General features: G+C 59.5%; 2 protein-coding genes across 2 annotated transcripts in view; one reads left to right on the top strand and one right to left on the bottom strand.

Annotated features, from left to right (window-relative positions):
• ACA1_340920 (leucine rich repeat-containing protein) overlaps positions 1 to 6,323 on the bottom strand; it is a gene marked incomplete at both ends in the record, with an annotated part of 9,316 nt that extends 2,993 nt beyond the window's left edge. The window contains 26 exon segments of the mRNA XM_004337437.1: positions 28 to 347; positions 429 to 516; positions 587 to 699; positions 785 to 937; positions 1,037 to 1,189; positions 1,270 to 1,393; positions 1,481 to 1,620; positions 1,712 to 1,830; positions 1,921 to 2,043; positions 2,111 to 2,195; positions 2,255 to 2,619; positions 2,696 to 2,759; positions 2,850 to 3,209; positions 3,297 to 3,440; positions 3,529 to 3,612; positions 3,729 to 3,846; positions 3,917 to 3,989; positions 4,064 to 4,198; positions 4,285 to 4,356; positions 4,548 to 4,671; positions 4,822 to 4,990; positions 5,002 to 5,126; positions 5,354 to 5,892; positions 6,007 to 6,020; positions 6,033 to 6,117; positions 6,212 to 6,323. Coding sequence (XP_004337485.1) covers positions 28 to 347; positions 429 to 516; positions 587 to 699; positions 785 to 937; positions 1,037 to 1,189; positions 1,270 to 1,393; positions 1,481 to 1,620; positions 1,712 to 1,830; positions 1,921 to 2,043; positions 2,111 to 2,195; positions 2,255 to 2,619; positions 2,696 to 2,759; positions 2,850 to 3,209; positions 3,297 to 3,440; positions 3,529 to 3,612; positions 3,729 to 3,846; positions 3,917 to 3,989; positions 4,064 to 4,198; positions 4,285 to 4,356; positions 4,548 to 4,671; positions 4,822 to 4,990; positions 5,002 to 5,126; positions 5,354 to 5,892; positions 6,007 to 6,020; positions 6,033 to 6,117; positions 6,212 to 6,323 — 4,001 coding nt within the window.
• A 658-nt stretch (positions 6,324 to 6,981) lies between these two features.
• The window catches only part of ACA1_340910 (MutS domain V domain containing protein), a gene marked incomplete at both ends in the record, with an annotated part of 5,009 nt that continues 1,992 nt past the window's right edge, over positions 6,982 to 9,998 (top strand). The window contains 9 exons of the mRNA XM_004337436.1: positions 6,982 to 7,563; positions 7,650 to 7,746; positions 7,845 to 8,086; positions 8,212 to 8,505; positions 8,599 to 8,964; positions 9,050 to 9,242; positions 9,354 to 9,451; positions 9,536 to 9,688; positions 9,829 to 9,991. Of these exons, the coding sequence (XP_004337484.1) occupies positions 6,982 to 7,563; positions 7,650 to 7,746; positions 7,845 to 8,086; positions 8,212 to 8,505; positions 8,599 to 8,964; positions 9,050 to 9,242; positions 9,354 to 9,451; positions 9,536 to 9,688; positions 9,829 to 9,991 (2,188 nt within the window). The remainder of the gene's footprint in view (positions 7,564 to 7,649; positions 7,747 to 7,844; positions 8,087 to 8,211; positions 8,506 to 8,598; positions 8,965 to 9,049; positions 9,243 to 9,353; positions 9,452 to 9,535; positions 9,689 to 9,828; positions 9,992 to 9,998) is intronic.

Genomic DNA, 9,998 nt, shown 5'->3' with positions numbered 1-9,998 from the left:
GAGGTGGGTGATCGGTCCCTCCTGAACCCCGGCAGCGCCGCGCTCCCCTTTCGGTTGTTGCTGGGCGTGGAAGACACGGACGACGACGATGGTGATGTCGTTGCGGGGGATGGCAGGGCCGACAGCGATTCCGACGATGGCGAAGTGGTCAGGGTGGCCGACGAGCTCGGGTCGAGCGACGAGAGGAGCGAGGAGAGGGACCGCGAGCGCAGTGACGACGACGAAGTGGTCGCACTGGAGGGCGATTCAATGAGAGACCACGGCAGCGAGGTCAGTTGAAGGCCCTCCAGAATGACCTGCCTCTCCTTGGTCGGCAGGACCGCCAGCGCCACGTCCGCCTGGTGCAGCTGGCAGGACCAATTATCATCAGCCCGTGATTCACCCCCCGCCCCCCCGAACGAATGAGGGGCAAGCCTGCAAGCCTGTACCTTGGGGTCTCTCTCTTGTCGCCACCTCTGCAGCGACTCGAGGACCTGCTCCTTCCGCCGGATGTAGGCGTTACAAAACGGTGCCGTCCTGTGGGAAAGGGAGTGCATGAGCGAAAAAGGAGAAAGAGGGAGGAGGAGGAGGGGGCGAAAGGGGATACCGGAGGAGTTCCACTTCGACGTTAATGATGGTCCAGCGTACGAGTGTGGCCAGAGACTGCGTGGGTACAATCATGCCATCCTGGAGTGGTCCCCACAGGAAAGGCCCTGGCTTCTGCACGCGACAAAAGAACGCGAGGGTGAGTGAGAGTTCAGAGAACCCCGAAAGCGGTACGTGTGTTTGCGTGCGGCGTACGCACCGTTGATTTCAGCTGTACGCGAACGAATCCGCGCCGAAGCGGGTAGAGTATGATGTAGAGGCACGTCACTTTGGTGCGTAGGGTCGATATGTCGTAGTCGACATCATTTTCGCTCCACACGACGTTCAACTCGTCGTTGCCGATGTGTCGCTTCTACAAAAAAATGGTTAAATGCCCTCCCATCGCGGTCGCACCACTCCGCCGCGCAACAAAGAGTGCTCTCTCATCAACGACAGACATGCATGCACTGACCTTGTGGACCTGCTGCGGGTCGTCCGTAGCGGTGGGGAAGAAAGGCGCCACGTGGAACATCAGCTCCGTGGTGGGGGTGGTCGAGAAGGGCATCTCGAGCTCCTGCTCGACCGACAAGCCGCCCGCGTAACCCGTGTGATGGGGAAGGTACACCTGAGTGGTATCGATCACGCCCAGGCCACCTGTCAGTGCCTCGTGGTGCTGGTGACTTGCGGTGTGGGCGGTATACGAACCGTGGACCCAATCTGGGACATGAAGGTGCGGAAGGCCGACGAGCAGGTGCTGTTGGCCAGAATGTCGCTCTGGTGGTCCTGGCCCGGTCCCACATAGACCACGCCCACCTTGAACACGTCCTTCCTGTCGACGGCGAATAAAAACAACAATCGAAGGCCGTCAGGAGCCATCATGACAACAGCACAGTGGTGGGTCAAAGTGGTGGCGTACTCCGGCAGGCCGGTGAGGCGGCGGACGAATCGCTCCATGCTGTCGACGGTCGCGTGGATGGCGTGCGGCGTCACGTGGGTGTCCTCCGCCGGTGCGACGAGGGCGGCGTGCGGCAGCGGCAGACGCACCGTCGGCTGAAGCTGTTTGCATATACACACGCGAGCGAGCGCAAGGGGTGTTAAAAAGAACAACAACGTAACTGTGATTAGTGTCGGGCGTGAGTGGGCGAACCTGGTCCAGAATCTTCTTGCCCTGGGGAGGATTTCGAGGGAGGACCACCTCCCTGAGCGCATCGCCTCGGTAGCCGAAGCTTCCGGTGCCGTTATGCACCTGTGCCGTGGTGATGATTTCTGTTTTTTTCAACGCCACAAAAAGAGCGTATTTAAGATTGAGCAGATGGCCGCGACGATCACTTGTCAAGCTGCGGGGTGGGAGCGGACCTTCGCCGACCCGATCCTCTCGCACGAGGAAGACGGAGGAGCCCCAGCTGTAGAACGCAGAGTGCTGGGCCACGGCAGAAAGTGCGGTTGAGGAGGTGCGAGACAGCGATACGAACGGGTTGCCTGCACGCACTCGGGGTGTGAGCGGGTCTCGTTGCTCTCGAGGCCACGAAAGACAAAGGCCACGCACCCTTTCTGAAGTTGTAGGCGTAGAGCAGGTGCAGGAGTAGAGCCTCGGCCCTCCCTTCAGTCAGACGGCACCTCTCCTTGGCCTCCTGCGTGTCAAAGGCGCGTGAGCCACGCAAAGGCAATGGTGGGTGAGTGGAGGCCAAACCTGAGGCTCGGTCTCCTCGAAGTGGAGCAGGCGCTGGTAGAGGGAGTTGAAGACAGCGCCGGCCTGGTCCAGGTACGACGAAGAGGCCGGCACCGGGAGCGGGTGTGGTATGGGGCTGAAGGAGGACGACGTGGACGAGAGCAGGGCGGTGGGCGAGATGGGCACCATGAGCGGGAACATGGGGCAGACGAGGGAGAGGAGCGAGGAGAAGGACGGCGGCGCAGGGTCGGCGAGCGGGTCCGGCAGGATGCACATCTCCAGAGTGCTGAAGAGCAGCGAGACCAGGGCCTCGTCGTGGAGGAACGGAAAGGGCAGGCTGAGCCACTCCCGCAACCCCAGGCAGTAGTACTTCCACAACTCGGGGCCTGCCGATAAGAATAAGATTACTGCTTCGCCACGACTAGGCCCGACAGAGACACACGAGCGTAAGCGGGCGAGTACCAGAGTCGATAGCGTTCTGGCATAGCATCTCGATGATCGATCGAATGTTGCCCAGAGGGTCTCTCTGTAGTAGTACCGCAGAGCGAGCGTGAGTGGGCAGCCTTGCGTGGAAGAGAGAGAGAGAGGAGGGGGGGGAAGACCGGAGATGGTTTACCGTGAACATGAGCGTGGGGTAGATGGACGTGAGCACGCTCAGCGAGGAGACGGCGACGGCGACGACTTCAGGGGTCTCCATGAAGGAACAGCTGCTCTTGAGGATGGCGAGCATCTGCTCGATTAGGCGCCTCACGTACATCTGGGCCTGCCGCTGCTCATTCTCCTGGACGTTGCCGTGCTGCTGTACCACAGTGTCTGCGCCTTCGTCATCGTCGAACGCGCAGTGGGGGTACAGGCAGTGGATCTCCAGCAGCGCGACCAGCGTGGCAGAGAGCGTGCTGAGACACTCGACCTTGTTGCGCGAGTCCGTCTCCTCCTCGATCACGCGCAGCACCATCCCTACGATGTCTCCGAGGGCCTGGAAACCAATGATGACATCAGCAGCTGACGTGTGAGAAGGCACCGCAGTTGGTGGTGGTGGTGGTGCAGGGGAGGGGCTGCATACATGGAGCTTGTCGAGTGGCGGCATGACCGGGAGACAGCCCGGGGCGAGCGTAGGCAGGGCACCGCGAAGCACCACGTTCAGGATGCGACACAGCACGCGCACAGCGCTCGGACGTATCTGGTCCGACTTTGCCATGTCGTCCGCCTGTTGGTCGCACGTACACCATAAGAAGTGAGCAAAGATCTTATCATCAGTGCCTGGCCGTATGGAATGTGGTGGGCTGGGCAGTCACCAAGAAGGTTCTGATGGCCGTGCAGTAGCACTCGATTAGGCTGGGGCAGTCGTCAAAGCGCGCGGAGAACAGATCCTCTGTGTGCTGCAGCGCCGCAAGCAACAACGGCCAGTGATTCAGCGCCTAGGAGAAAGGAAGGGGGTGGTGAGCGCAGGCACAGGCGGAGGTCACTCTCACATATAGGTCGCGTATGTAGGTACATTGTGCACGGTGCCAAAGAAAGCGTCCCACAGGGACTTGGACTGGAGTAGCCGGCTTGCGGGCAGGAAGAGCCTACAGATCAGCCGCAGCGCTTCTCCCCGGCACGCCAGGAGCTCACTGAGCGTGAAACCGTCAGACGAACAAGCAGCCCAGTGTGCAAACTCAACAATTGGGAGTAGGGGCGTACGGCTTTTCGCGCTCCACAAGCGCCAAGAGCGGCTCGTAGGTGAGCTTCACGATGTGAAGCCCGTCTTCGCTCTCTGTGTACAGCCAGCCACAAATGACGGGTGAGCGTGCATGCGAGAGAAGATTGAGGTTGCTGTGCTTCACATACCGTTCGCAATGTGCTGATAGCGCTGTTTGGTCATGAAGGGCTTAATGTGGACCTCAAGTACGTCTCCCAACCGCTTGAGGAATGCCATCAGTGAGCTCGGAGCGGCGATCAGCCCGGACAAGCCCGGCAGTATCTCTGAACCAGCCAAGCAATGTCAAAGTCATGTTTGATGGTCCCCGTTCAGCTGAATGGGTGATGGGAGAGGATGGGGTGAAGGGTACCAAGTAGTCGTCGAGAGATCAGGAGCATGTGATCGAGGAAGTCGCTCTTGCCGGAGCGTTGCCATTGCTGAGCTGTCACACCGTCAAACACACTCGCTGGACGAGTAGGCGCCACCACTTGCGCCGTTGGGTCAAGCGGCTGCGGAGGCGGCAGTCTCACGGTAAGCTTGCGGCTGACGAACTGGCGACCACCTGACATCGCATTGCTCTTCAATTCCACGTACGGTGCAGGTGCGGATAACAAACAAAAAGTAGTATCGTACTACTCTCTGAAAAGGCATCTTGTGCGGTGAGCTCGGCGATGGTGCGGCCCCAATCCTCGAGAACGCTCAAGTAGGCGTAGTGCAGCGTGGGGATGCTAAAGTACTGCTTGAGCGCGTAGTGGAACTGCTGCCACCTGTGCACACTCGTGTCCTCTGATCGAACCAGGAGAAACAGTGCGAACTGTACGAGAAGAGATAATGATAACGATCATTATCTAAACAGTTCTAGCCTCAAGGCCGTTGGGCCAAGGTTACGTGACAATCAAGGACGTACCTGAATCAAGAGGCGGAGCTGTTCGTCGAGGGCAGGAGAGGGCGGGTAGTTCAGGTGGTATTGGATTTGGTCTTCGAGCAGCTCGCACAGCGATGAAAAGAAGAAATCGCTGAAGATGACGATAGTGAGGACAGGGAACATCGCCGAAGATTGGCGAGCGATCAGAGTACTGAGGCTTACCGTGTCTGTGTATCGTAGGTCGGTAGCTGATTCTCCACCGTGTCGATGTAGGTCTCTTTGCCCATCGCGCGCAGCCCAGTTGAGTCCTTCGCGACCAGCAACCGGCCAAGCCTGGCGAAGAAGTCCTGTATAGCAATGGAATGCGTCGTCTCGTTCATTTGCATTCCCCACTCGAGTTTGGTGGCGTACCTGCCGAAAGCGCGCAATATGCTGCCATCGAGCTAGCAACGGATGCTGCCGACGACGACGAAGAAAGTAGGAGAAAAGAAGAGAAGACGAGAAAGGTATGAGTGTGTTAGGGTCATCGCTTGCAAGAAGGGGAGCAAAGTGGTGCACATTGATCAGCAAGTACCACGGCCAAGTTGTGGTAGAGCTGCATCAAGGGGCGAAGCATCGGCAAGCTTTCATCCACGAGAGGCAGGGTCGTGCACAAATGTCCGCACAAATCGAGCAGGTATTGTGCCGTGTCGTTGTCTACCGCCTCTTGCTCCTGTTCGCTATCGTCGGCGCTCCCTTCCTCTTCTTCCTTCGTCTTCTTCTCCATTTCTTCTTCTCCTTCTTCTTGTGGTGGCCGCTGTTGCTCTCCAGATGGTCGGTTGAGGAGGAGCATGGCGCGGGCGTGGTGTGGATGCTTCGTCCAGTCGACGAGCATGCAGAGGATGATGTGGAGCATCGAGTTGGGTCGACGCGAGCGAGGCGATGAGTCCGACGACAGCCAGGCGTCGACAGAGAGGCTGCGCAGGCGCGTGCCGGCGGGAGTCGGGTAGGCCACCTCGAGGAACCGCGACCTGAATGGGACCCACCACACCCGGAACGAGCGTCGATCGCTGGTGCTGTTGACGAATGCCAGAAAGATGCCCAACAGCTGCACCGCCTCCTCCTCGTCCATCACTGCCCATCGCAGGTGTGTGCGTGAGTGTGTGTGTGGGGTGTGGGAGAAGTGAGTGCTGTGCGTCGTGCGCGCGTTACATGAGTGTGTTGTGTGCGTGTGGAGGAGTAGCGCACCATCACTAACACCCCTGCAAGGGTACAGGACGGAGGCGAGGAGAGAGCGGTAGAAGGCGTGGCTGTGTGTGGTGAAGAACACTCTCTGACCCTCGGCCGTCGAGCATCCCTCTGCGCATGCGCCGTAGAAATGAAAATAGAAAATCATGTAAAGAGGAGGCGGCGCAGCCGAGATTGGTGAGGTCGAAGATTGAAGGAGGGGTACCGAGGATTTCGACAAAGGACAGCAGTCGTGCGCCGTTTTCCAAAACGTGCTCCTTGAGCTCTATCGCGCTCCCGCGTCTGCGGTGGCCGCGACTTGCCCCAGATGCCTCCATCATCTGGCTTCGCTCTTCGCGCGCGCAACTGGTGAACTAGTTTCCGTTTGCTCGCTTTGCAGCTTCTTGTCTATGTATGGGTCCCCAACGATCCCTTTTCTCTTCCTCTTTTCCTCCCCTTCCCCGTGCAATCGCGAATTGGCGCCAAAATTCAATCCCTTCCAACATATCTTTGCAGTTCTTGAACCCTAATTGATCACCGGCTAGATAGGTTGCCAAAGGCATGAATCGCCCGTCGCCACAGCGGTCCCTGCTCTCCTACTTTTCTCCGAGCTCATCTCCAGCCGCCTCCCCTGCAGCCTCGCGCAAGCGATCGCGACCAGAAGATGAAGCAGAAAATGACGAGGTGTCGGCACCTTCATCACCTGCAAGCAGTGCCAAGAAGGTGGTGGCGACCCGAGGTGCTGGCAAGGCTCTGAGCGCGAGCCCCGCTAGGCCGTCGCCCTTGCGCCAACGAGCAGCGGCACCACGGCAGCCTCCCGCCAAGCGCGCACGAACGGCCGCGGTGCAAGAAGAAGAGGAGGAAGAAGATGATGATGAGAAAGAAGAGGTAGCAGGAGCACAGAATCCGGCGGCGTCATCACCAGCGCCTGCTTCTCCGCTGACGCCTTATCGGGGTACTCGAGGTTCGAGCGGACGCCGCGTGCGGGCCATCAAGATGGAGGAAGAGGAGGACAGCGAGGGCGAGGAGGCGGTTCATGAAGACGACGACTACCAGCCCATGGAAGAAGAGGAAGCGGAAGACGACAACGAAGAAGAAGATGTCGACAACAGAAAGCGACGAGCGAAGAGGAGGAACGCCACGGGTGGGGTCGACGACGGCGACGAAGACAGCGACGACGACGACGTGAAGCCGGTGCTCGTCAAGCACAAGAAAGAAGAGCGCATGGAGCTCCAAGAAGAGAGGACACAGGTTACGGGCGAGGGCGAGGCCGTAACGCGGGACAGCGTCGGCGCGTTGGCATTCAAGCGCGGTGGCGCGCAGCGCACGAAGGAGGAGCGCGCCGAACGACTGAGGGAGGTCCTCGGCCGTCCGGCGCTCGCGCTCATTCCCGAGGCCGGCGATGCCACCGAGGCCGATGTACCGGCGAAGGCCGGCGGCAAGGGCGGCAAGGCCGGGCAGGTTCTGTTCCGCGAGAAGCACCGGCACTGGATCGGGGAGGCCAACCAGAAGGACGCCCAGGGGCGCTCGCGCGACGACCCTGCCTACGATCCCTCGACGCTCTTCATCCCGCGCAAGGTGGCCGCTTCAATCCATCACCTGCTGCTGTTGGGGTCATTTCTGTTGTGCGGTGATGATGATCTGACGTCACCGCGCTCGGGCAGGATCTGGAGGGGATGAACACCTTTCAGAGACAGTACTGGGAGATCAAGAAGCAGCACTGGGACAAGATCATCTTCTGCAGGAACGGCGTGTTCTGGGGTGCGTGACATCACCACACCACTTTTTTTTAACAAATCAAATAGCTGTGGTGCCGATTGGCTGACTTTTGATTGATGATTGGCTGATTGACGACGCAGAGCTGTACGAGAAGGACGCCGAGATCAGTCATCGCCTGCTGGACATCAAGCTGGCCGACCCGGGCGCGATGGGGATGCTCACCGCCGGCGTGTTTGAGAACGCGTTCGACCCCTACGCCGCCAAACTCATCGCGCTCGGCTACAAGGTGGTCAAGGTCGAGCAAATGCAGGCCAACACCAAGAGCTCCGAGAAGAAGAACCGGCCCAAGGACCAGGCACGCACCAACTTCATTCAACTGCAGGTCTTGCTTACATTAGTAACAACCACAACCACAACCACAACCACACACCACCACCACCACCACATCACCATCACAACACACTCTATTGCGCCCGCACTATCGTACAGGCGGTGATCACACGCCAGGTTACGCGCATTCTGAGCCCCGGCACTCTGGTGGACGACATCTACATCGACGACGAACGGGCCATCTATCTGTTGGCCGTCAAGGAGAAGTGGGAGCCCTCCGGTGACTCGGAGCTCCCCTCGTACGGCGTGTGCTTTGTCGACACCGCCACGGGGGAGGTGAACGTGGGACAGTTCCAGGACGATCGCGACCGCACCCAGTTCGAGACCCTGCTGCTGCAGATCAAGCCGCGTGAGATCCTCTACGAGAAGGAGGGCCCGACCGCCCTGTGCTCTCCTCAGACCCTGCAGCTCGTACACTTACTCCCCACCTCGTTGACTCCTCATCAATCGTGTTTGACCCGTGTGCGGTGTGTGCGGTGTGTGCGTGTTGCATGTGTGACGCAGATCAAACGGAACGTGAATCAGCCCACGCTCACGAGGCGCAGGCCAGGGGACCAGTTCTGGAACGCAAGCACGACCGCCGACTTTCTCGCGGGCGCCGACTACTTCGCTGGCGGCGATCGGGAGTGGCCGCCGGTGCTGTCGCAGCTGCTGAAGGACCACCGCGAGGCCCGGGAGGGCAGCGAGCTGTGCCTCTCCGCGTTCGGCGGGGTGGTGTCCTACCTGAAGGAGCTCTACCTCGACAAGGAGGTGCTGGCCCAGGGCCGCATCAAGACCTACGCCGGCACCACCTTCGACTCGCCCAACCTCGTCCTCGACTCCAAGACCATCAAGAACCTCGAGATCTTCGAAAACACAGTCGACGGCAAGGTACGAGCCGCACACGCACCACCGCGTGCACATGGCACGCGCATAACCGCACACGGCTCATAAGGGTGTTTGTGTTTATGTGCAGACGGAGGGGACATTGCTGAAGCTGATGGACCACTGCTCGACGCCCTTCGGCAAGCGGCTGTTCAAGCGGTGGCTGGCGATGCCTCTCAAGCGAATCCACGAGATCGAGGAGCGCCAAAATGCCGTCGAGGACTTCAACGGCAGCGAGGACCACTCCACCACGCTCAAGGACGCCGTCGCCCTCAACCTCAAAGGTGCGTGCCACACACACACACACACACACACACACACACACACACACACCGCCGCATATTTAACTTCTTCTTCGAGCGTGATTCTGAGGCTAATGATCGATCGAGCTGCAGGCCTGCCCGATCTGGAGAGGATCGTATCGCGCATCCACGCCGGGTCGTCGCCCATCCTCACGTTCCTCAGCGCTCTGGACGCGTTCGATCTCTTGTGGGTATGCCTGGTTTCGTTGGTTAACAACGTTGCGTGTCATCGCTAACACCACACGACACACACGACACACACGACACATGGATAGAACATGGTGAGCGAGCTGCAACCGCTGATCGGCCAACTCCGAAGCAAACGTCTGGCATTCCTGCTGACGGTCGGGAAGGGCTTCCCCGACATCGCGCCCCAGCTCGAGTACTTTTCGCGGGCCTTCGACCGAGACCAGGCCAAGAGCGAGCAGGTACTCGTCTACCAACCTGGTCTTGGCTTTGTTCAGTTCTGTCAGCCTCACGTCTCTCTCTCTCTCTCTCGTGTGTGTGTGTGTGTGTGTGTCGTGTGTGTCGTGTCGTGTGGTGTGTGTGTGCGCGCGCGCGCCCGCAGCGCCTGATCCTGCGTCCGGGTGTCGATGAGGAGTTCGATGCGGCGAGGGAAAAGGTAGAAACCATCGAACAGCAGCTGCAGCAGCACTTGGAGGACCTCAAAGAGGAGGTAGGCATCTCTGACATGGCCTACGCCACCGTCCGCAACAAGGAGTACCTCATCGGTACTCA

This window comes from Acanthamoeba castellanii, assembly GCF_000313135.1.
Source record: "Acanthamoeba castellanii str. Neff unplaced genomic scaffold scf7180000084620, whole genome shotgun sequence".
NCBI classification, from domain to species: Eukaryota; Discosea; order Longamoebia; family Acanthamoebidae; genus Acanthamoeba; species Acanthamoeba castellanii.
The sequence above is the reverse complement of the archived record's forward strand: the minus strand, read 5'-3'. Positions and strand labels throughout refer to the sequence as shown.